Below are 27,375 nucleotides of genomic sequence, written 5' to 3'. Positions count from 1 at the left end.
CAGGGTACAATAAGGGATTCTTTCTAATTTTCAGGGGACTACTCACTGTGTTTTCACATGGGGATGAGTAAGGAGAGGGAACAAGCTTGCTCATGTCAGGGGACAAGTCCTTTTTGTGAGAGCTTAGTTCCCATAAACCACGCACATCCTAAAGACCTCACTCAAGCACTATCACTTTGAAGGTCAGGATCTCAACACGTGAGTTGAGAGAAACTCAAACTTGCCATCCAAAGTGTATTAGTTATTTTTCTCATCACTAGGACAAATATACTCCACACAACTTAAGGACAGGGGTATTATGTGGAGTGACAGCTCCAAGTAACGACATCCACTGTGGCAGGGAAGGGTCAGAGTGGGAGGTCACTGCTCATGTCATACCTGTAGTCAGAAAACAGAGTTGGAAAAGTTTGTGCTCAAATTCATTTTCACCTTTTCATTCAGCTGGAATCCCCAGCCCATGGAAGAGTGCCGCCCATCGTTAGGGTAGCTCTTCCAATGTCGATTAATCTAATCTAGAAACTCCCTCACAGACATGACTGAAGATTTCTTTCCATAGTGATCCTAGATCTTGTCAAGCTGACAGTCAAGACTAGCCATCACACAGCATCCTTCTTTCCTTTTCATTTAGATTCTCTGAATCCTTGCTTTGTTGCATAAAGGCCTCTGACCCCTGCCTCCCTTCTTCACTTCTGATGCCCAGCCACACCCCACTGCACCCATGTCTTAGTATAGCCAGACCAGCATTGTCGCGCACTCCATCCCCAAACACAAGTGCTTCTTCCATTCTCTGCACTGCTTGTAAAGTTTTTTAAGTTATGAAAATGATTTCCATGTTTATAATTCTATTAATTGAGGTCCAATGTGAGCAGAGTTCTCTTCCTTCTTAGAAGACATCTCTTTTTGCCCTTCTTTTATTTCTAACATGATTAGTTCCTAACATGCGTCTTTAAATTTGAAGTATCCTAGTGTTTGCATGCTGGTCATTTTGTCACGCCTGGAGAATTTTTATTCTGAATTACCATCGCATGGTGTTATGAAGTTCTATGAAGGCCTGACCCATTATCCCCCTGCTAATCTTATCTCTCTTGTTTCTCATTTTTTTACTACTGAAAATCTGTTCACTGTTAGACTTGCTATGTGATTGTTTCACCAGCACCATTGCTTTTCAAGGGCTTTGGTCTCCCTGTAGTTTGAGGTTTACTGTTTATTATCGAAGACCTTCAGTTGAGCTTTCCTCTGGGTCAATGTCAGAAGTGCAAGAGCAGAGCCCTTACCCACACATGGCTCTGACACGGGGATCACCCCTTTAATCTACATGATGTGTCCAGGCTTTATGGGAACCTTAGGGATTGAAATCCCACATATGCATAGTAAGGTGCCCTCTCTGTCTCGCTTGTTGTTTTACTTTTGTTGTAGAAGACAGGCATGCCTCCCAGCTCTCAATATACAGAAGCAAGAAAGCAAGCTGAGAAAGAAAGAATCCTTTTTGTTGTTGCCCAGAACTTTGTTTCTTCTAAGTGGTTGATTATATAGTACCATTCCCAGTTGTACACATTAACCTAATTCTCAATGGAATAACATCTCTCATGTTTTTCTATGCTTAAAGCTAGCTAACATATTTGTTATCTGTGATTTGCAGTATCATGTGTTCCCTCTCTCATCAGCCTATATGTTCCATGGAAAACATAACAACTATTGAAATATTCAAAAATGTTTAATGATCAGAGATATACAACATTTTACTTGAACTTTAATGACTTTTCCTTCTTGTGTATCCACCACACCTTGCTCTATGATATCTTCTTCATCTGCTGTAGCACACCAGTAATTTGATATATTACCTGAAAAAATATCAAATCTTATTTGGACTAACCCTGATGGTATGACAGTTGACATTTTCCTAATTTTAAGAATGGCATCTTTCTTCCTTGCTGTAGTGAATACCACTTTGGTGTCTGAATCAAGTGTGCTGGAGTTGGCTTGAGTCTTCACTTGGCTGCGTCCTCCTGTGCAAGAGGCATCATTCCCTGAGTCTTTTTCTTCCATCGTCTATAAAAGAAACAGTTTTTTTTTTTTTTTTTTTTTTTTTGCTTCAAATTCTACAGTTCTAAGTCAATCCATATTTACTCTCCAAAAGACTGACATGGTCTCTTTGTTTTGACAGATGTCCAGAGTCCACACGGCCTGAAACTGTAAGACCTTGTTTCCTCCCATGCAAGAAAGACTGCCTCGTGACTGCTTTCAGTGAGTGGACACCCTGCCCACGCCTGTGTCAGCCAAGTAGGTGGTAGATGCTCTTAGACTGCTTTCTTTTCAAATCATTTGAACCATTTCTCACTACTGAATATGTGGGAGGTTGTGGGATGTGAACATCTTTCTCATCTGTTTGTGTGTTAGGTTGACAGTGAATGAGTAAAGGGATATCCATAAAGATCTGCATATACAGTTCTTTAGGACTTGGAAACGAAAATATATTCAGATATGATATGTCATGATTTAACTGATAAACATTCTAGGAATACGTGTGTCCTACTAACTAACCTTTGTCTGGAAGACCTCTTCACGTAGTCACAACTTATTGACTGTCATTATCAATATCTTGCTTTGAACATCATTCCTATGGGATTCCTTCTGAAGCATCATTACCACCCCAGAGCTGCTGTGTGTACTCGACTTAATTAACATATAGAGCTTAATCACTGTGTTTAAACCGGTAATGAGCATAACTGCATGGAAAAACAAGAACAACTTTGTCAATGAGCCTTGAACAAGTACAGATATTGGAAATACAAGATTTATATTTCTTTATATTTTTTTGGGTGGTGATTTATGTTCCTGGGTATTGTCCAGGACACTGAAGAGCCAAGTCTCAGCTGAGCACAGTGGACTAAGTTCCCCAGACTTAGCTCATTGTCCAATTCTTAGTTGCGAAGTTCTGTCTTAGTCTGAGGTTTGGAGTGAACAGCTTGCTCTTTTACAATAGTTTCATACCCCTAGTCCTGTTCCCTGGTATTTTATCCCTGCTGTAGGAAGAAAGGGAAAATCTAACAAAAAGCAAGAACAGAAAAAGCCCTAGCGGTGGTACCCAGAGATGATTGTCTCCCACACACTCATGATTGTGGTGGGGGCACTTTACAAGCAGGGTATGACTTACTCTACTGCTGCACCAGCTCAATGGAGAAAGAAAGCGTTCAGTTGTGCACAGAAAACTTAACAAACACTGAGCACATCCTGCTTCTCCCTGGAAAGTCACAGCCATGATTGTCTGGGTTTGTCCTTCTTTGATTCATCTACAGCATCATTTCATCAGGTAAGGCCAGCATTGCCACAGACCCGATGGGCAAAGGGATGGTGTCAGCTCTTGAAGACCTCTTCACGTATTCTCGACTTGCTGGCTACTACCAACAATGTCTCATGCTACGAAGAGGGCACCTGCATGTGTTGTTTTATATCTGTTCTGTTCACCTTCTGAACATTTCCACAGAGTTAATATAATAACTCTGCTTAAGGGCAGAATTGGGAATAAATATATTGAATAAGAAGGAACTTAGAGGATTATATATCTGATCTTTGGAAGAAGAGAAATGCTAGTCTCTTCTAGGAACTCTCCACCATTTACTTTCTGGAATGAAGATCCAAAGTAGATAAATCAGATAAATGGGGTTTGGCACGGCCAGGAAAGGCAGTGGAACAGAAAAAAAACCTGCCTCTATTCCAATCCATGTTGAAGGCAGTGTTGAAGGAGCTCACCTGAAGTTTTAATAGTAATATAAACTAAGTGTTGGAAAAATGCAGGTGACTGGTGTAATATACAATGAGGGTGGGTCTACTATTTTTTTGTTCAATAGTTATAAAGTGGATAAACTGGGGTTAAAAGAATGCCCCCATTGGAAGCCTACATTTAGTGTGGGCTCATCTAAGTTCCCTGTCACTTTGGAAGCCAGATTAGTGTAGTTGAGCCAGGGCACCCTGGCAAACAGGGATTACTTCAGCCACGGTCTGACTGTGTAGTCCACATGCAATAAAATTTGCTTTGCTTTTTAAGACGTTTTCTTCCCTTGGCTGAGGGTTCAAGAATCACAGTTTATAATATAACTGTTCTTGGAGCAGCTTTAAATTTTACTCCAAGTTCCAGAAATTCAATTAGTTTTTTAAATGATAGGCATTGCAATGATAATAATTTCTAAACCTCTGTACTAGGTCTTTTGTTGTCTCCAATTCTTCAAACCTAGATGAGTCTTTTCACAGTTTTGCAACCAAAAACCTGAAGGGTTAAAGATTCCATTTTTAGATTTCTTCCAGCTTCCTGCTTATTCTTGTGTTTAGTCTCATGCCTGGAACACGATATTAAATAAGCTTGGGTTAATCAGAGGATGCTAAGAGATGGGGAGTTTTTTGCAAAGAAATGGTCATTTTAAGCCTGTTGTTCTAAAATGTTCTTGCCTCTGAATCACCCAGAAGATCAGTGAAAGGCAGATTGCTGTCTTTATGTGTAGGAATGTGGGTCCAGTAGCTATGGGATAGGTGCCGGATATTTGCAATTGTCTGAAGCCTAAAGGACAACCGCTCATCTTGTATTCTAACAGCTGATCTGCACATCTTTGAAAACCCTCCTTTCACCCTGGGTGTGTACCTTGACCCATCTATAACTTCCTTCAGCTCAGAAACAAAAAACAAAAAAACTGAGAACTGTGAGCATTTAATGCAGGAGACTGCACTATGGATGAGTTGCATTACAGTGTGGTGTCACAGACTTAGTGCTAGTCTCTTCTCAGTTTCTTCACTTGTAAAATGGGTTCAGTAATTGCACACATCATAAGGAAAATAAACTTTGACCACTGCCTCACACAGAGTAGACGTTAGACTAAGACTGTTGGCACCTACACTGCGGGAGGCTGATGCTGTAGAGATGCCAAAGTGTGAATTTCCTGTCCTTGAGACTGTCCTTTAAGGCATGCTTTGAGGAGTGGAGCTTCAGAATAATACATTTCAAACCTGAAACTGAAAGCATATCCCCCTGGAGCTTGTGAAATGCAGATTCTAATTCAATAGACCTGGGTCCTCCTGTCTGTTTCTTTCTAAGCTCCAAGCTGTTTCCTAGACTTTGGGTGCAGCACACTCTCAGTAGTGTGGAAATTGTTAGCAATTTCTAAAGAAAATATCCACTTCAAAGTTAAAAGTGAGTTCATAGATTTGGGCCAGACCATGAGATGAAAACAGTGGAGTGGTAATTTGGTTGAGAAAAACTGTTTTGTCCCAACCGACAACTCAGGAGGAGGAGGGCAGTCACTTGTAACTTCAACTCATCAGGACAGGTCCTTTTATGGCTGCAGGTTGGGTCATCAAAGTTGAGGGACAGCAATGTTATGTGATGTATGTATCCCTCAACGCTGTCTTTGTAATGGAATCACTGGGGAATCTGTTTAAAAAAAAAAAAAAGTCAGTTCCTAGATTCTATTGTCAGACATTCTGACTTAATACATCTGTGGTATGAATGGGAAATCACTAGATTATGTGAATCTCCAACCTAATCCATCCTAAACCCCCAGAAAAGCCAAGGTGGTTCAGAGGCCTAGTACATTAGTGGTGATTTGTATCTTAGCAATGAGTGAGCTGTGCCAGGTTTTATTTTGTCCTGGTTTGGATTATGAGCTAAATCCCTTAGACTAAAAGGCATTTTCAAGCCATGAACAATCTCTGGCAAGTAGCCAAACAGATTTCTTTTTCTCATTCTTCCTTATCTAAGTCTGCCCTGGAAGCATTAATAATCATCCCACATCATTTCTACGCAAATCAAAGTTCTGTCAGGGCTCAGCCCTGTTGTGGCCTCTCTAATTTTTAAGTCCCTGTCATAAATTAATCGGATGCTTAAGAGGCTTTTTGTGGCACTTCCCTTGCGATTTTCTCCATGCTTTCTTCAACCTATAAAGCAAATGCCTGCCTGGAAGGACCTGAGGTTGGCTCAGTAATGAGGAACACGATATGCTTCCCACAGCCTTTCTCTGCCCTGTGGACTTTCATCGGTGCACTCTTGACTAAGGACCACCCAGACCACCCTGGCTCAATCTGTAAAGGTTAAAAGGGCATTTATAGTACTGAAACCCCCCTAGGTAATTCTTCCAGGTGGTGGGGATAAGAAACACTCATTTACAGCTTAATAATTTGCAGTATATCTTCACATGCATTTTAGTCTGTTAGAAGAGAACCTTGCTAATTTCTTATTGCAAATAATCATCTTAGTCAATGCTGTCATTACTATCATACTTCAAGGAAATCCTCCTGCCTCAGCTCTGGAATGCTGGTTTAAAGATATGAGTCACTACACCTGGCATGGTTTTTCTTTAGAGTCAAGGACATTGTTCCTATAAGTTTTCTATCAGGCTGCCTTGCACAGGACTTATTTTGTATTTTCAACATTTAATTAGTAAAGGAAAATTCAGACCCACACACATATAACTTAGTAAAATGTTAAATATCATGTATTAATAATTAATACAAAATACCCCATGACCGCACAGAACCGTGATCACACCACAGGGCGTTCTTGCTTTGTCTATACTCTCCAGTTTCATCCCCTCTCCTGAATCCACTAATTGAAATATTTCCCAGATGTATAGACGACTTCATAGAAAGAAAGGATATGGAGGAGGTAAAGTTATTAGTCTGGAGAATGAAATGAAGCATACAAAAAAAAACATATCTTCTATAACTTCCAGGAAACCTTGGGGTTGATAATTAATTATTTGCCAATCTCCTAATTAAAGGCCAAGAGAGTGCCTCCTGCTTTCATCTCCTGGAGTGAGCTGCATGGCAGAGCCATGGTAACAGGAAGGCCTGCAGCAGGCAGGCTGTGCTGGGAGTCAGCAGGAAACCTCATTTGGTGGTATCCATTTCCTCCTGTGTCAGCCCTGGGAGTTAAGTCTTGAGTTTCCAGATTCAAAGACAGTTATTTAAAAACAAACAAATAAACAAAACACTTAGCTCATGTGTTGTAACAGTTAAGATTACGACTTTTTTTCATGATTTTTGCTTTGTTTTTAAATTAAGTTAACCCCCTATTCCCTTGCTCTAATTCCTTTATTATTCCCTCCCAATTCCATGTGCTCATTTTTTGTTTTTTAGATTTTTTTTTAATCCACTGAGTTCACTTAATGCTACCTTTGTGTGTATAGGTATAAGGCCAATCTGAGCACTGAGGTTGGGATTTCATGAATATCTCCCCACCCCATGATGGGGTTTGTGTCTGGTTTGATCTTCTGCAGATACTGTCCCAACTGCTATGAGCTCATATGTACAACCTCTCTGCGGTATCCATAACACACCATCTTCTTGTCTTAATCCACCACCTCTGCCTCTTAGACTCTTCCCACCTCCTCTTCAGTGATTATCCTTGAGTCTTTGGAGAAAGGCTGTGGTAGAGATGGCCCATTCAGGGCTCAGCACTCCATAGTCTCTTATTTTCCATCCCCTGACCAGTTGTGGATCTCTGTGTTAATCTCTGTCTGCTACTAAAAGAAGCATCTCTGATGAGATTTGAGGTGCACTAGTATAGAGATATGTAGCAGGAATCTTAGAGAGTCTTATTAATAAAATCAAACCTGAGGCCAGTTATTGGGGTAAATGCTGGAAGATCAGAGAAGCAGAACAAGCCATAGCTACCTCACCTCGCTGGATCCTCAGCTGATCCTGTTTCCTCAGACTGGATGCCTCTGAGTCCTCATCCAGAATGAATCTCAGCTGAACTGCTGCTCCAAAGCCTGAAACCTTAACCAGCTAAAAGCATCTAGTTTCTGGTCTTCATGCCTTATATGCCTTCCTGTTTTTGCCATCACTCCCTGGGATTAAAGGCTCACTTCTTGGGATTAAAGGCATGTGTCACCCACCATGCCTGGCTGTTTCCAATGTGGCCTTGAACTCACAGAGATCCAGAGGGATTTCTACCTCTGGAATGCTAGGATTAAAGGTGTGAGTGCCACCATTTCTAGCCTCTGTACTAGTGGCTGTTCTGTCTCTGACCCCAGGTAAGTTTATTAGGGTACACAATATTTTGGGGAACACAATAGCAACACAGAGATATGACAATAAGTCATTAGGAGTTGATATAATTATGTTTATTTGGTATAATAATAGTAGGTTCTCCCCCAGGACCTAAGAGCTCCTAGTAACAAGTTATTGGCCAGGATAATAGTACAAGGTATGTGGTCTATCTTATGGAAAAGGACCAAAGTCCAATCAGAAAGTGATTAGTTTCACATTCCTGCCACTATTGTACCAGTGGGCATTTCCTACCAAGGGAGTTGTCAATAGAGCTTGCAGGGTTCACAGCTAGGTAAGATTGATGATTGTTTTCTTCTTTGCTACCCAGCATTGTGCCTTCTAGCACTATGAAAACTAGATAGTGGGTACCAGCTTCCAGGCTGGTACCAGCTTGATTCTTCATGTTTTATGACTTAATAGGTGATGTTTTCAGCAAATAGCATCAACTTCTGGAGGGTAGCAAAGAAGAGTGACAATAGCCAGTACTGCATGAGTGTCTATAAAACCCCAACAACTCCAAAGAGGTAGCCTACTTCTACCATTGGCCTTTTAGCCTATGGTGATAGGGCACGGGGGCTGCCCTCTATTTTAATGTAAGTTCATATAAATTCTTTCTCAGTATGTATATGTATGTTTTTTAGGGAGCTTGTTTTCATATGACTTTTCCAAAGTTCTTTAGTGTTAGCTGTTTTTTCCCACATTCTCTTTTCTACCTGTTCTTCTATACCCACCCCACACCACTCGTTTCTCTTTGCTCCATCATTCTCCACTCCCTCTTCACACTGTCTGTGTCCCATTGCCCTTCGCTTGAAATGTCCCCTCCAGGCTTCCTACCAGTTTCTTGACCCCCATAGTTCCTCTGATTAATACACACATTCAAAGATTCAAAGATACTATCATAGATTCTTGTGTTACACTTCCTACTTTTAAACCCTGAGTTGAACTTGAGTTTTGTGCATGGCGACAGATAAAAAGATGATGGGGCCCCACAATGACGACTATACCTTGTGTGTAGTAATGCCATAAAGTTGACAAATACCACCCAATGATCAGTTTCATATACATGCTACTGAGGACAACTTCAACGTTGCTAGCTGAGAGGATTTGACTATTATCTTAACCTTATTAGAGTCCCCTAAAGATGCAGTTGCCCCAGATAGCAGAAAGCAAGTTTAGAAAACATCACCCACATTCCCAAGAGGTAGGGTTGGGGGATTTTGGTCATTAAGTGGGTTATAGATGTTTGTTATCATTTAGGGGGGTTTGTTTGCAAATTGTTGCTTGTCATAGCAATGGAGGAAACTAAGCAAGGGAGGTTAGATTCAATGATCTCTCTCTGAAAAGAAAAAGGGGGGATATGATGATAATAGGATAAAAGGGTAGATTATTGAATCCTCTTTTATACTGAAAAGCAACTATTAATCTCAAATATTTTACAATGGGTTTTTTGTATATTGATACAAATTTAAAGTTATTTTTTTTATCACATACTCTATATTATGTTTCTACTTATGTTTAAGGTATTGTACATATGCAACTCAATTAAAAATGTAATATAAAAATAAATAAAAAAACCTTGAGTTGAAACTACAGTTACTTGAAGCATAGTGCATTTTAATTTCCTCCTTAAGATGAAATGAACTAGTGCTTTCTTTATAAAAGTGTTATAAGAAGGCTGAGACATATAGAACTATCCCAGCCTTGTGGATATATATTAGAGTCCTTTTCATATTATTAGGTGATGATGATGATCGTGACAATAACAATACAACTTCCTGAAAGTCAGGTAATTTTGTTGCTGGGATACACTGCAATATTAAATCTTCTCCATGCTGAGAGTATGGCATTTATTTCCATGCCTCTGTTTTCCACAGGTAGACCAATGAACACCAGAGAACAAGAATTTTTCAATTTTCCAATGGCTGGCACATGATGAATGTTATGATTTGGATAGTAACTGTCCCTGCCCCCAATCCTCATGTTTTGAAAGCTTGATCCACCCCCTGCCCTGCATAGAAAGGGCTATTTTGGGATTTGTGGAAACTGTAGGAATGGGCTTCACAGGAGAAAGTAGTTCACTGGGTGTTCTCATTTGGAGTATCTCTGAACCAATTCATTCCTCCCAACTTTCCTTGCTGTGTGCTCAGCCCCAGAAAGGCCTGAAACAACAAAGCTCAGACCATAGGCATGAACCTCTGAAACCGTGATCAAAAATACATCCTTTCTTCTCCCTAGTTTCTGTCACGTCTTCTGTCAGAATGATGGAAAGCCTAACAGGGTGACTCTGCAGTCAGAGATGAACGTAATCATGAATTCCAGGTCTTTCCCCCAATCATTCCTAGTTCTTCAAAATGTTTTTCCGTGGATTATTTGGCAGATTCAGGACAGTTAGGACTGATCACTTTGCATGTCCAAGGTTAAAACATTCCAGACTGGACTTCAGCATTCTTCCCACTCAGTGCATAGAGACACAAACTCCTCTTCACTTTTCCATTTCAGGCCCATCATTCCCCTGCTTCCCTCCATTTGAGCAGTGGATAATGAAATGCTAATTTATTCCCAAATAATCATGACTCTGATGCACTTGGGTGATCAAGATTTTGAGCCCTGAACACTGGTCTCAAGATAAAGTTGAAGGCAACTCTTTCCTTTCTCAAAAAAGAAACAAAAGCTGCAGCTGAGTTACCACGGTTGTGAATTCTAGATAATGTTTTCTCTTCCAGAATGGTTTTCTCTAGGAAATCAATTGAGATGTGTAGCTTGTGTATGTATGTCTCTCAACTCAGCCCTGATATACGGAGAGCCTTTGTCTCTGTGGGTGGCCCTAGGTATGAGTTTCTCTCTTTAGTGTGTAATTTAAAGCCCACAGATCACGGTGTGGTCCCAGTGCTCAATAAATATTCCCAATAATTTAGTAGGGAGAATTACAAGCACTTGGGTCTGTAGAGATTCCAGTTCTCAATCATCCTTCTGCCAAGTCCTGGACTTCTGCATGGAAACTCACAAAGCTGTCCTCTCCCAACACATACTGAGCATCTGTTGGAGAATGAAACTGTCTTGACTAAAATTTGCTTAAACTGTTTTCTTGCAATGACCTTTTTCTAAAATTATGACATCTCTGCCTGTCTCTGTTAAAATTCAACACAACATCAAATCTGACATATGTGTATGTGTACATATAAATGTACATGTGTGTATATGCATATGTGTTCGTGGGTATATGTATGTATATGAACATTAGATTCTCCTGACCCATTTTGTCTCCAGAACAAGCAGGAACATGGCTTAGGATAAAAACTCCCGCTCATGGCTCAGAACTCTCAATCCTGTCGAGTTACTGGCCACCCAGAAAGCACTTCATACGGAACTCCCCATCCCCATGTGCTTTTCCTCTTGAAATAGAAACTCATATATAATTATGGACAGCGAGAGTCCAGAGTCATCAGCCAAACTCTTCTTTCCCTCCTCTAATAGTCCCAGGGGGTGAATATAAGCTTCATGAACAGGTGAGGGACCCAGACTCAGAACGATGTGGAAATTGCACCATGTTTCTCAGAGTGTTCTAGGTCATGCAGAGCAGGCTTCTTTAACTCTAGACTTAGCTTTCATCCTATAGAGTTCCAGTACTTGTAAAATGAATGTTGCTCCTTATAGATTGTACATGGCCTGTGTGTATGTGTGTATGAGCGCTGTGTGTGTGTGTGTGTGTGTGTGTGTGTGTGTGTGTATGTGTATGTATGTGTATGTACAGGTATGTGTGTGAGTGCAGATGCAAGTGTGTGTGTAGGCCATTTCTCAGAACCCATGTATCTTGTGTTTCTAAGACATGGCCTCCCCCGACCTGGAGTTCTCTAAGTAGGTTCGGCTGGCTGTTCAGAGAGCCCTGGTGATTCTCTGGTCTCCCCCTCCCCGGCGCCGGCTTACTTACAAGTGCACACCACCACACCTCACATTTTTCTTTTAAACAAATATTCTAGGAATCAAACTTAGTTTCCGTGGAAGCCCCACACACTCCTTTCACATGCTGTCCCATAGCTGTCAGGATGTTCTGTCACAAAGGAAAGTCTTTTGTTACTCTCTCTGAGGAAACATTCTCCTCAAGGGAGCCTGTGGACACAGTCTCCAAGGGGGTAAATATCAACCCAGGACCCCCAGTAATTTACTCAGTGTCCCTCGTGGATGGAAAACTACAAACACTTCACTCTTAGGGGATCATGGAGCTTTGCTTCATCTCACTGCTTATCAAATTTACAGAAACTATAATTTATTGATAGTAAAGCTTATATCCTTTTGATTTTCTTTAAAATTGTATTTTTCATATATTCACGGGGTACAGTGTGACATTTTGATAAATGTCTATATGGTAGAATGTTTCAATACACTAGTTAACATATCTATCACCTTACCTGACTATAATTAATAATATGCATTTCAAAATGCTATGAAAGCAGTTTCAAATGTTTTCATTAACCTATTTAATTCTTTTCCCAACCTTATGTGGAAGCACTGCTATTACTTCCTTTTCTGTGTGATTAAATAGAAGCTGAAACATAGAGCCCCAATTGGCAAAGCTCAGATGTGTCAAAAGCCCTTGGGACCCTAAGACCTAAGCACGCACGCAGCTGCAAACATTTGGGTCACAGACATTGAGCCTGTGGATGTCAGGGCTGTGGCTTATGCATGGAGAGCTGGGGTAAACAGACCCCAGTCCCTGAGTGATGGACAACGCAGTTTCCTTAGGGCCAACAACAGAAATCCGTGAGTGGGGGAGGGTGCTCTTCAGAGGTCAAGAGTAGTGTACCAGAGAACACCAAGAAAAGTCTGTTCTCTCTCTGCTTAGAATGTCTCTCTCACCGCCATCACTCCTTGCCCAAATCATATCAGGCTATGCCCTCTTCTCCACAGAGCTCTCCCTGACCCTTCTGCTTGAAATAGCCATCCTCTTTCTCCTAACTCCCATTAGTCACCTCTCTGGATGGCTGCCTGGCTTGGAGCTCCTTGGAAAGATGCTCTGTTGCCCTCTGAAGATGGTGAACTCTGTGATCTAAAGCCTCACTCCTTCCTATTCCCACTAACCAGAATATCTAGTCTAGCTGGGCGGTGGTGGCGCACGCCTTTAATCCCAGCACTCGGGAGGCAGAGGCAGGCAGATCTCTGTGAGTTCGAGGCCAGCCTGGTCTCCAAAGTGAGTTCCAGGAAAGGCACAAAGCTACACAGAGAAACCCTGTCTCAAAAAACAAAACAAAACAAAAAAAACAAAAAAACAAAAACAAAAACAAACAAACAAACAAAACCAGAATATCCAGTCAACACAGGATAGACTAGAACTCAGCAACACAGAGACAGATGTTGGTGGTCACAAAACTCTCAAAGCAGTCCTGCAAACTACAAGAGAAAGAGGCCTACATCCATAAGCAAACTTTTCTGTTGTAGAATATTATTTTAAGATGTACTTTCGTTTATGCTGTGGAACATTTGTTTAATGATGCAAAGGTGTGTTGCAATCTTTTATGTTGCATCTGTTTAACTCTGTGAAGCTGTGTTACTTTGCCTGTCTAAAACACCTGATTGGTCTGATAAAGAACTGAACGGACAATAGCAAGGCAGGAGGGAAAAATAGGTGGGGCTGGCAGGCAAGAGAATAAATAGGAAGAAAGAGAAGAGGGAGGGGTGAAAAAAAAGGAGAGGCAGAGTAGAGAGCCAGGGCTCAGCCACTCAGCCACATAGCCAGCCATGGAGTAAAAATGAAAGATAGTTTTATAGAGTGGAGAAGGGTAAAAGTCCAGAGACAAAAGACAGATGAGATCATTTAAGTTAAGAAAAGCTGGCTAGAAATAAGACAAGCTAAGGCTATACATTCATAAATAAGTCTCCATGTATTTATTTGGGGGCTAGATGGCAGGTCCCTAAAGAATAAAAAATAAATAAAAAAATTAACCAACTATACTTTTCTCATAAAAATTTGCTAGAAAATTTTGCATGATGGTAGCCACAAAATGATACAGACTTAGAGAATTGGATTCTTTGTTTTCTAGTAACACAGCTGAGAAGGAAATGCTTTCAATGTTGTCTATGTATCATTTACTTTCTCATTATTTCCTGTGTCCACCATCTTTTTATTATTAACTGTAATGAAAATATAGGACTATCACATGCAAGCAAAGCTTAGTCAACTGATAATTCTTCCAGGTCATGTTCCACTGAAACTTACCTTTCAACAGAAGTCACTACAGGAGGTATGGATGGCTATTCTCACTCATAAGGTACAGGTGGCTTTTCTCAGTAATATGGCCTAAGGAAATCCAAAGCAAGATTTAATGGGGGGCTTCTAGTTTGATAAAATCCAACTCTCAAAGAGTGAAGGAGAAAGTTACAGTCACAGGCATTCCTTGTAATCATGACTGACCCCAAGGTAAAACTTACAATAATTGATCTGGTCCTTAAAGGAGCTCACCTTAGTGGATGCCCAGATCAGAACAATACGATTGTTTGTTTCTACCCTAGGAACATTTGATTATGGCATCAGAACTGGACCCTCAATATCTGAATTGTTAAAGAAACTCTCCGAGTGATTCTAGGATACACTGAAGTTTAAAAACCACTGTGTTGGAGAAATACTTAATTTAACCATTGACTGACAGATTTTTTTTTTTTTCAAGATAGCGTTTCTCTGTGTAACAGATCTGGATGTTCTGGAACTCACTCTGTAGACCAGACTGCCTTTGAACTCACAGAGATGTGCTGCTTCTGCCTCCAGAGTGAGGGCTGAGATTAAAGCCATGTGTGACCTCCACTCTAAAGGGACAAAATGAGCACACACTACACTTCTTATAATCAAATCTATTCAGTTTGTAAGGAACAAAAGCCTTGAAGCTTCATTAGAAAGCAAAAACAAAATGGAGGGAGGGGGTTGACTTGAAGTTATAGCAGGACACCTAGCATTTTTACAAGTCAGAAAACAAAGTGCATCTGGGTGTTTGAGAACCGAGATACATCTGAGTTTCCTCTTGGGATCAGTGTGTTAGATGTGGTCTTTACCTCTCTACACTCATAATCTGGAATGACCATCCAGTCACTCCTCTATAAAGCCCAACTCAGCACTCAACCTCAGGAGAGAGAGATCCTCAGCCTCTTTATTAAAGTTACCAAGAGAAAGAAACTTGTCATCCAGTCGCAGTTTTCATTCAAGTTCTTCGATTCTCAGCAGCATCTTGGAGTAGCACTTCCAATTAAAGCACCCCCCCCCCCTTAGAGAGGAAGGGGACAGTGGTTGCTGGACATAGGAAGTACTGATGCTGGGGCAGATGAGCTTTGTGTGGTCTAGGGTGCAGGCTCGATTCTCCAAGCTGCTCAAACTCAGCTTTGGAGGGAACCCCTTCTCCCACTTCTCCACTCGTCCTTCTGTGTGCTGATCTATGGGCGGAAGGCAGCGGGTTTTGAGTACAGACGCTAGCTGTGTTTCATGGCACAGCCTCAAGCAAGGAAGAAATCTATTGTAAATTAAATAGAAATACAGAAAGGGTAAATGAAGCCCCAGAGAGTCTGGAGACTACAGAATTCTTCATGTAGAATAGAAACTGGGAACAGAAAAAGCTCTCAGCATGAACATAGCCTAGGCCAGATAGATGCTGTACTTCAAACAAACCAAATATATATACATTCTGTGTGTACTTGAATTCCTACCCAAATGCCTTAGCTATGACTCCTATCTATTTCTGTCATAAGCAGTGTTGTTTTACAAACATAAACCAGCATACCAAGCAAAACCAAAGCAAACAAAATCAATAAACGTGGATTTGGTGGATGGAATTTCAGCTCAACCTGGAGCCCACATCCCACCTCCTTATTTTGTATCTAAACATTGCTTTAAAGCCATATTAATTTTCCTCACAGAAGAGCCAAGCTACATCACCATATATAAATCCTGCAGTATACATGGACATTCAGAATGGTTTTTTATTAACAGAGCTCTCAAAATGTGACTTTTTTGTGTGAATTTTCTTTTTACTTTCAAAATGCTTTTACTTTGGGTTGGTTTCATTTCCATACCTGTTTAATACTCTGTGGATGATACAATGTGATCCTTATTTATATATAGAAATAGTTGCTTTTCAGAAACCAAGAAACTCATGTTAATTAGGATTATATTTTTAGACTTTCAATGTACTTCCAATGAACAAATAGAATAAATTAGTTTTAAGTTTGCTGGAATACTACATTTATTAAATATTTTGCAATTGAAAAGAATAAATTATTTCCTAGTTCCTTGGCTTTGGTCCCATTTTAATATGATTCTAAATTAGAGTGTAGCTTCAAGAGAGTTTGACTCACTGAGTCAGCTAATACAAGAGGGAGTTTATAAGTTGTTTTCATTGCATTACTCTAAGAAAGCCCAGAGTTAGAGGTAAAGTTAAATGTTGTAACCTTCATAGGTCATTTTCAAATTTTGGATTTTATAAGACAATTGAGTAATTTATATAAGATAAATCAATGAAATTAAATTCATACTAAAATGTAAGTAAATTGACCACATTTTAAGACCAACAACTTTAAAATGTTCCCTAATAAAAAAAAAGTCATCACTGAATATTTCTGCCAATATCTTCATGTTGCTTCAAACAGAAGTTACTACATAAAGATGGATTGGTTGGGATATCCAAATGTCAGGTTTGCAGTGATAAGAAACAAATATCCCCAAAGAAGTATGCCAGGAATGATAGGATAATTGTCATTTAACCTTTCCAAGTAAGTTTAATTTGCTCATATCTAAACTCTGTTATGACTTGACTTTGAGACCTGATGAATAATAAGTCTTTATAAAGGACAGCTACACACATGGCTACAAGTTCTTTGGGGAGTGTGTTTAATGCTACCTTCCAATGGATGTCCAGTCATCTCATGCAGTATCTACGGGCAAATTGCACTGGCATTTGACTGTATTCATTACAGCACCTAATTATATCCTGTCTCAAGCATCCCTCTGATTTGTTCATATATAGCAGAAAGCACTTGAACTTCTTAAACTCTAGCAGATTTGCAGGAGCCTCCTGGCGTAGCTACTGCTTCACTACTTTAAACTCTAAGAGTCACAGGGCTTTATTTGTAACATAGATGTAACATGTGGTATTTGTGAGATAATATACCTAGAGATGTTTCTTATCCCATGTGAAGAGGCCAGGCCAGCAGTAGCTCTTTGGCATAATTCCCTCCATGTCCTCTATAATCTGTTTCTTCTTCCTAAGTGTAGAATTCATGAATATTCAAGCTCAAGCCTAAAGAATTATGAGTTTTTAAAATAAGATACTTAGAAATGTGCATGCACCTGTGTGTCTTGAAGAGAGGAAAAATAGCTTTTTAATAGAAAAACAAGGCAGTTTAGTAATTACATATCAAATTGAATTTCATAGATTAGGAATTAGACAGACATGGCAGACATGGTCATGATTCATTTTGAACTGTGAGGCGTCCAGCCTTTTCTAAGATCCTCTTTCTTTCCACTTCAAATTGCAAATAATTGAGAATTAGTCAAAGCATAGAACAGAAAACAGCTGATTCACAATTTTGCATCTACATTCAGAGTGCACACTGCTCAGCTGGAGTCACGCCTGGAAGGAGCACTTCTGTGAGCAGGTCAGAACACATGTATCTTCTAGCAAATGGATCACCCAGAAAAGGGAGAGCGAGAAATCAACCATATGTGTCTGGTTCTCTCTCCCAGTGTCATGGTATTAATGCCACACAGACTCCCCAAAGGAGAGCTTGGAAAAATGTAGTGACCAGCAAGGCTAAGCTTGTGGTTTTCCCTCTGGGTGGAAGAGATCACTTTTAGGAGTCCCCTATGCCCTGCCGTTTGTGAAACCACACCCTATCTTGCCAGCCATTTCACTCCCAGCCCTTGCCCTCATCCTTTCTGACCACGTTTCTTCTTCCATCTATTTCAGACTTGTGCATGCCACTCCTTCTCCCAGGCATGCGCACTGGAGCCTTTCCAGCCACACTTGGCTCCATTCCGACCTCGTCACCTCTGAGAGACTCTGACCATCTGACTTTAGTATTTCCTCTTTTTAGTATTTCCTCTTTCTTGATCACTAGATGACTCTTTACTTATGGAAATTGTTTTATTTGTATTACAGTTGTACATAACTGTTTTCAATTAATAGACGATGTACTTCAGATCTTGAATTCATGCGGCTCCATAACCTTCCACATTGCAGGAAGGAACACTGAACCGGAACTCCCTGCCAGGCTCTGTGACCTGGAGGGGAAATAATCAATGCTCTGCAGTGTGCTGTGCTGCTGAACTATGGAGTGAGGGGGGGCTTGGAACAGGGCATGCTGTGTGACAGCATTTGCAGGCTGGGAAGGGGTTGGCAGTATGCAAAGTCGTGGAACATCTCTGCTGTCTTACTTGTAGCGCTTGCTACTATATTACTGAGCATCAGCTCTGAATTGTGGTGTTCTTGAAACCAGTATTCTGAATAATGGCTGCCAAAGTCAGTGCCTGAATCTTTATTGAGTGGATAAGACTGCATTAATGTATCACTAATTCAGGAAATCATTATGTAGAACTTATGATAATTTTATGACAATTGCTATTTACATTAAGATGAATACTATGAGGGACTCTTCCCCCACCCCCCAAGACAGGGTTTCTCTGTGTAACAGTCCTAGCTGTCCTGGAACTCTCTTTGTAGACCAGGTTGGCCTCAAACTCACAGAGATCCGCCTGCCTCTGCCTCCCAAGTGTGCCACCACTGTCCGGCCCTATGAGGACTCTTAGATCAATAGACTTCTAAGTTGAAGATTAGGGCATTAAATGTGTGTTCCTTTGTACCTGGTATGAGCATATACATGTATGTGGACAGTGATGCCTTACCATAGCTGTGAAACTGAGGAGGATATACCAGAGAAGTTGAGCTTTGGTACTTCAAGTCACTGTACTGGCACTGGCTGTAGAGACATCAGGTGGCAGGTTATGTGTGTGAGTATAGCAGCTGGTCTTGCTAAAGGGTAGCATAATTGAACCAATGGTAGATAGCTTAGGAGCCCAGAATACATAAAATATATACAGGATTGATAAGAGAAATGGTCAGATAATCAGTAGACAGCTGGGAGAAACGATTTATGCCAATCTGAGAAATCTCACTGTTCTCTGGAATTCTTATGGAGTGCTTTAAATTTTAAGCATAGGTGTGGTAAAAAATCACACCTGGTCCTTTAAAAAAAAAAACAGCATAGAAAATAATGAGATGAGAAAAAAAAAGAAAATAATGAGATGACATAATATTGGAAGCTAGTGGGAAAATTAGACAGCCACTCAATTATGAGGGCAAGAAACGAGGAGCATTTGTTTTCTTGAATAGAATATGTGACTCCCAGCACAGCAAACAAATGAGCATACTCAGCATCATTAATGGCATGCCCTTGTGACTTGAGGGACATAACTCAGCATCATTTAATAGTGTATCCTCATGACCTGGAACACATTGGGAGTGCTGAGTCTTTCATCTACCCTGCAGGTCCACCCTACCAGGTGGTCATGCTGCTTGAGAGATGTTAGTGCTGAGAGAGAAAAGAGTGAGGAAGTATCTGGAGTCTGGGGAAGCCACCTTTTCTACCTCCCATGAGTGTCTGCTTACAACAGGAAAGATAGTTGTGGATGCCAGGGACTTTCCCATCAGCATTTGTTAAGAACTGTGAATGGTTAGCAGGGCCCCATGCAAATGAAAGTGTAGAATCTATTGCTCAAAAATCATTGAGGTTTTAAGAGTGTAGCCCCAGAACATCCATTTACTTACAATCAGAACATCTCACATGCCTAGGATGCTGTACACAGTTCTTAATGGTTCTCTCTAGTATGTGTTTAGGGAACACCAGGAACAGGTTTTGGGTGTTGATTCCTACAACCCATTGCAGTATCCAGTGACTAATGTAATAATACATGTATTGTGATTGACCTGAGAACAAACAAGGACGGAGAGACTGTTACCTGACAAATATTCACTTTGCTGTCTGGCAGTGAGGTAGAGCCTTTCACAGCACACAGGATGACCCAGGCTTCCTGGTTCCAAACCCTCTGGACCACTTACCTGGACCTTGCCCATGTATAAAGCTTCCAATTTCTTACCAAGAACACAGAATTGACAAGACTAGCTATCTGTTCAATTTGCTGTGGGTAGACTCAACACAAAGAACCTGGTGTAGCCGAAGTTTCTCTGGATGAATCTTCCCCACCCACAGTCCTGCAGCTGCTTATAAAATAATCACTCAGAGGCTTATATTAATTAGAAAATTGTATGGCCAATGGCTCAGGCTTCTTAGTAGCTAGCTCTTACAAATTAATGCAATCCATTCCTACTTATTTTTGTTTTGCCATGTGGCTTCGTGGCATTATGTGTTCTCTCTCTCACATCTTGTTCTCTCTCTCTCTGATTTCCTACCTAGCTCCATTCTGCCCGGCCATAGGCCAAAGTCACTTATTTATTAACCAATGGAAGCAACACATATTCACAGCAATAGAAAGACATCCCACAGCAACCTGGTAAATGTCTGGCTTGGAGGTTAACTTGCTTTCTGTTTTAAAGGTTATATTGTCTATCCTGACTATCACAGTTAGCTTCAGCTATCAGCTTGACATTGTCCTGGGTCACAAGGGAAGAGGAACCCGAAATGAGGAATTGCCCAGATCAGACTGGCCTATGGCTCTGTCTGTAAGGCATTTTCTTAATTTATAATTGATGTAGGACCGTGTCAACTGTGGGCAGTGCCATTCCCATGCAGGGGCCTTGAGCTGCATAAGAAAGCTAAGTATGTCAGAGAAGCCAGGCAGGAAGCAGTTTTCATCCATGGATACTACTTAAAGCTCCTGCTGTGAGTTCCTGCCGTGGGTTCCTTCCATGATGGACTGTAATCTGTTAGCCAAGCCAACCAAAAATGCCTTTCCTTCCCAGATTAGTTTGGTAGGTGATTTATCACAGGAAAACAACCTACAAACAAGTAAACAAAAAACCTAGAACACTAAAATTTCTTAATTACATAAAATCATATTATTGTTTTGGAATGAAACAATTGGCACAGTGAACAAAATGACTTGATTGTAATGTAAATATAAAATTACATTTTATCTCTGCATTGTAAGTCATTTTCATCTATGTAAAATATATAAAGGCATTTTCTCTTTGTTATTTTCTCTGAAATTTTCATATTCAATCCTCGAATTGATTTCAATATATGGGAATGGTTAGGGACCCTCTTTGTTTACCCAAGTAGTCATGCAGATTTCCAATCCCTTCTCCTCTTCTTCTTCCCTCACAGTGATGCCAGCATTTATGTCCCTCGTGCTATGGCTAAAATTTGACTCAGGGCCTTTGCACTTACTGTTGTTTCTTCTTGGAGTTTTCTTTTCCTATAAGTTCCACACATATGATCCTCACCTCATTCAAGTTCTTCAAATATTCCTTTCCTCCTATGGAAGCTTAAAATTATAGCCTTCCCCTAGTGTGTGTGTGTGCATGTGTGAGTGCTTACTCTCTCTCTCTCTCTCTCTCTCTCTCTCTCTCTCTCTCTCTCACACACACACACACACACACACACACACACACACACACAAACTCTCTCTCCTCCTCCTTCCTTCTCTCCCTCCCTTGAGCTCCCTACTTTTCTAATTGTTTAAATTGCACAGTGTTTAGTTGCCAAGTGCTATAATTCATATTCATCTTGTTTGCTTTAAAGTGGTCTCTTTTCCCTTACTCTCCACCACAATGAAATGTTCTTGAAGACGGGAATATCTTTGTTGTTGTTCTGTTGTATTACTAGTTTCCCCATCTTGGAGGATTTTAGCATTTGTCTAGAACAGTCAACAGTACCTATACAGTTTTCATCTTCTAGACAGAACAGTATGAATTGCAACTCCAGAATACATGTATGGAGGTGCCTGCCTGAAAGATTGTAATGGGGTCTCCTTTGGTCCTCTTCTTCCTAGAGTCATAGCCAAGATGGATACCCTCACTCCTTCTCTCTTTTGGACATGGTTTTTCTTTCTAGTCCACAAAGTGTCTTCAGTCTTCTTGTGTGCTGTGTGTATAATGAGGAATAGTGTCTGACGAAAGCCTGCTCTGTCCTCTGGCCACAGACTCTACTTCCTATTTCCTAATTTAGCACATCCATTGAGTGCAGGGCTCTCAACACACACAAAGTAGTTTTCCTAAGGGATGGTGTACTGAAATGTTTTCTTGCTTTTTTTCTTCTATAAACAGTCATTTATAAAACATTATAAAAAAGTTCAATGATAATCTCAAAGGAAACAAGAAAAGAATGAGAGTATAAGCAAAGGAGTATGTCAACCAATGATAACACAGGAAAAAAATGAGTCTTTATTAGTATTTAAGATAATTGGTATTATGATGTATACTGTGTCACCATCACACTGTCAATGGTGTCATTGTGGCCATTTTTTTAAGGAGATCCCATCTATCAATCTATTCTGAAACACTTGTATGGAAGTATTATAATGCCTGATTTTTTTAAAACTAATTTCAGCATATATGAGTGGTCTGAGTTGATGATGATATAATCTTACCAATGAATGGTAATTACAAGTGCTAGTGGTCATCACTGTGTTCTTTCGATAAACTCTATAATTTATTTTAAAAAAAGATACAGATTTTAAGTTAATTAAAAACAAATGGCTCCTGAGTTGTAGCTTCTCCATGTCAGATGAGTTTTTCAAAGCTATCTGTTATTAAAAATTAATGTCTCCATTTTCCCATCCAAAACTAAGTGTGTTGTGAGTGGCTGTGTGTTCATTCATAGTTTTCACTCATTCTCTTTATCTTAAGTAAACAACAATTTGTTAAATTACCTCCTGGATTTTAAGAGCTACTACAAGCCTACAAGAGTAGTCTTGGGCAGTAGAAGAGTTGAGAATGGTAATGGAGTTTTAGTGGAGGAAGGGGGCTTCCTGATGAGGTGGATGGGGAAAACTTTGGAAGGAGGTGATGCTCTGCCCTGTCTCTAGGGAAGCATAGGAATTAATTAAATGAAGAAACAGGAAATAAATGCAACACAGGTGGACCTGTCCATTCAGGTTGCCATGTTGTTTGCTCACTAGATACTAGGCCCTAAACTAACTACTTCATCTCACAGCATAGGTTGAGTCCTCCTCTGAAATGCTGAAGACATGCAGTATTTTTGGTTGGGAAGATTTCTTTTGACTTGGGAATGTTTACAGAATCGTGATAGATCTTGAGCTGGGAGCTGAGCAGACAGGGTATTCATTTTTATGTATATATATTGTATATACACAGCTCAAAAGTTACTTTAAATGGTGTCCTTAGAGATTGTGTACATAAGTCAAGGTGTGTGGTGTTTAATTCCCCACTGGTGACATCACCTCAGTGCTCACAAACTTTCACATTTTCATGCAACAGAAAGGGAGCCTGTGCCTAATTATGCTTCAGAGCCTCATTAGTGAGGTATTCCTTCCCTTTGAGGCACTGAAAAGTATTTCCCAAAGTTCACCAAACTTGGACTCCAAATTCTAATTCTAAGAATTTATATTGGCTGAGTCAAAAACAAAATACCAAAAACAAACAAGCAAACAAACAAAATACAGCAATTTTAAATGCCAATACTTCATGTGGTGGCTTCAAAAATAATAAAAATTTCAAGGACCTATTTCAAAAATACACCATATGCATAAATGTGTCAAGAGTAACTTTGCTCACCTTTTGATAAAATCTATGGTAGAAAATGAAAACATCAATGCTTTGATTTCAGAGTTATTTCCTTTAACCTACCCTACTACTATCTCCCAAACAGAAACTATAGTCCAAGCACTGATGTTTAAAGTCGGTAATATCCCTGGGACCTTGCACTCAGTAGACCAGTTTGAATACATATACACATCCTGGAGGGGGCATTTGGAAACCATGATTTATGGAGCTGAGCCACAGTGCCTGATGGTAGCATTTGAACACAGCAAGATTCATCACAGCAAATGGTCAAGTAACCCACTTCACCCTCTTGTGAAGAAAATGGATGAAGACAGAGGGCCAGGTGATACAGAACTTCCAGCTACCTGTGCCTCTTTGAGTTACATTTTCTTTCTTCTGTGACCCAGAAGCATCACCTGGATGCCATCTGTCCTCTAGCCTTTAACACAATCTTACACGTAAATAGCAGTCCTTCTGCCCTCCAGGATATAAAGCATTAACAGAATAGAGCAGGGTGAATTATTGTAAAGAGTTTTCCTAATGTGTATTCCAGTATTTCTGGCTGATGATGACAGAGTCTTGAGCTTCTGTTGCAGAGGGCATCTGTGCCCTCAGAGCCTGTTTGTATGCACACAACATGGTGTTTTGGTCTTAATGCTGATGGAGTACAGCACATTATGAACCCTGTAGCAGCCATCCACTCATTCCCTCATCATCTAAAATGAAAAGAGGTCAAGATAGGGCCAGGGGATGGATAAATCCCTGTCATATCAGCACACGTCGGCAAGAAGAAAGGACAAGTTAATCTCATCAATATAAATGGTATTGTTAACCCCTTGTTTATAGTACACATGTCTAATTATACCCATTGCAATGTACTTGGCTGGAGGGCAGGTTGCAGTTTTAGATGTGTTAAAAGTGATGATGATTTCCTTAATGCTTTCTCCCCCTGTTGCTTGGTTAAGCATACTGCATGTTCATTTTCCTGTTTTACATGTTAAGTGAATAGAGGACTTTGCTGTAATTGTGCAAATTCAACTGTTCTCTCAGCCTGAAAACTTTTCTTGTTGTTAATATAACAATTTGCCGCTGCCCCTCCTCCCCCCTCCGCACAAACAGACGTTCTGATTTAACTATGTGGACTGGAGGGAATAGAGATGTGGAAAAGCATCTCTTGAGATTCTGATATATGGCCAGGCTTGGCTTGATGACTACATGAGTTTAGTAGACTTTGAGATCAGGCATGGATGACTTGAAGGATGACAGAGAGAGACTGAGCTCAAAGAATGTCCCTGCTGGATAAAATACACACCTTAAACTGTAGATGTTTCAGTAACAGCAGTATTGTTCTTGTGGGGTTCCTAACTATGGGAGTGGGGGTGTCTCTGACTCTTTCACCTGCTCTTAGGACCCATTTCCTCCTACTGGGTTGCCTTGTCCAGCCTTGGTATGAGGGTTTGTGCCTAGTCATATTATAACTTACTATAACATGTTTGGTTGATATCCCTAGGAGGCCTGCTGTTTTCTGAAGAGAAACACTAGAGGAGGAGTGGATCTAGGGGAGAGGGAAGATGGGGGGAGACTGGGAGGAGTGGAGGGAGAGGAAACTGTGGTCAGGATGTATTGTATGAGAGAGGAATAAATTTTTTTTTAAGGAAGAGCAGCAGTGGCCAGATATAGGAAGGAGAAGAAAATGGAGAAAACCTCTGGAAGTTTAAAATTATTGTTTAGGCTTTAGCAAGTATATGGCACTTACCAAAGAGAGAAAAATGTTTATTTGTCTTGACTCTTATGCTGCATAGTTTATGCAAATATAACCATGAATTGCTCCCTCTGAAGTGTGTGTGAAAGGCTTAGATAGAAGGCATTTTAAGTTGGGTTTTTTCTTCCACCATTGCAAGATGCTTTAAATCCCATTTAATCAGGCGTTCCTAACTGCTGCCCTGTGAATTGGCCAGACAGTATTACCCACCCAGGACCAGGAAGAAAACTGAAGCTCTAAGATGTTAAGTGCATTGCCCAAGGTCATTTAGCAGCTCAGTAATGAGCTGGGATTAGACACCACCACCCAGAGGTCTTGTCTGCTGCCAGTTCCATTGAGTTTGAATTTCTGTTGCAAAGTGAAGGATGATTATGAAAATTTAAGAGTATAGAATACATATTTTTTCCAGGCAGTGTTTCAAAGTGAAAGAAATAGATGGGTATGCTAGAGTCTGTTTCCAACATTCCTAGAAAGTTTGGCAGGAGGGGTTGGCATCCTTGCTTAATTTCACTCATGTCTAGATGGGTTCCTTGGCTTGCTGAAGTTTGTCACGGCTGTGTGTGCTTGATGTCCCTGCTCTGTATACACGGCACCAGGATGCCTACGGAGGCACTACATGAAAAACTTTCTCTATGCAGCTCGTTCACTACAGCACTTTTTTAAAAAAAACCTCTTATGCTTCCATTTCCCCTTGAACAAAGAGTGAGAATATAAGGCTGGTAGCCTCTGGAAAATACAGTTTAGAGGATCATTTCTGAACTCATATAAAACTTTTCATACAGAGCTTTTGCATTATTACCAATCCCCAAAGTTTCACTTCTGCGACACAAGGAGATCCATAATGCATGTATATACATTCCAGTTTCTTACACAGAACCCAGCTGACTGACCCACCGACAGCCGATGTCTGATAAATATTTATCATCAATGACAGCATTGCAAGCATCCTGATACTCTGTTACTCAAGTAGGAGATGGGCTGGTACTAAATCCCTGTTTCTGTTCATTGTCTATAAAGGAAGCTAACTCTGACTCTATCCAAGAGCTGTGAAGAAACTGGAGAGAGACATTCTCTTGTGTATAATGAATCTGTAGAGAGAATGTACTTCGAGTGGGATATAATGAGGAGGCATGGGCTGCCTTACCTCAGACTGCAGTCTTTGTCTGCAACCTTGACTTGGAGAGTGAGCTTCTTTCCTTCATGCTCATGCACTGTGTTGATGGGGTATAGATTCTCTTTCAAGCATAGCATTTATTTGTGACGTTTCTGTCACAATCACACATCTAAAGTGTCATTGGCCTGCTCTTCTGAGGAGAAATGCACTTCCCTTCCCATTTAAATTTTAATTTAATGATTCATGAAAAAGAATTCTAGGGGACCAAATAGTACTCACTGCAAGGGTGAGCTGCTATCTCAAATAAAATTTGGTGACAAAAAAATTAAAAAAGGCTAGTAACCAGATCAAGTAGATGATTTTTGGAACAACTGTATAGCCTGTCGTTTACATACTCTTAAAATGAAATCCTGGGCTTCAGGAGAAACGAAATCTCATATTTTTATTATATTCAAATATAATAGCACAGGTGATGATGTTAGGCTAAGTTATGCAAACTGAGGCACTCATAAAAGTGAACCTACAAACTATGACGATTTAAGCCATGATAGCAACATTAACTAGGTCTTCTCTACACAAACATGGAATCTGATAATCCCTTCTCTTCCTCTTCATCAATAAGAGAAGACTTCACTCCCCAGAAACATGAGGTCAGAGACATTACTCATGGTCTCTCTTGTAAGCATTCTAGATGGAATAAAAGAATAGCTTGTAACTTCTCATCACCTTTTAGAAAATTAGAGATGATT

General features: G+C 40.3%; 1 protein-coding gene across 2 annotated transcripts in view; it reads left to right on the top strand.

The window, feature by feature from the left end:
• Thsd7b (thrombospondin type 1 domain containing 7B) overlaps window positions 1-27,375 on the top strand; it is an 848,740-nt gene that overhangs the window by 480,852 nt on the left and 340,513 nt on the right. For both annotated transcript variants that reach the window (XM_028874962.2, XM_028874961.2), the window contains exon 10: window positions 2,165-2,280. In XM_028874962.2, coding sequence (XP_028730795.1) covers window positions 2,165-2,280 — 116 coding nt within the window. The remainder of the gene's footprint in view (window positions 1-2,164; window positions 2,281-27,375) is intronic.

This window comes from Peromyscus leucopus, chromosome 15, assembly GCF_004664715.2.
Source record: "Peromyscus leucopus breed LL Stock chromosome 15, UCI_PerLeu_2.1, whole genome shotgun sequence".
In the NCBI taxonomy this organism is placed as follows: domain Eukaryota; kingdom Metazoa; phylum Chordata; class Mammalia; order Rodentia; family Cricetidae; genus Peromyscus; species Peromyscus leucopus.
This window is presented reverse-complemented; position numbering and strand designations above follow the sequence as displayed.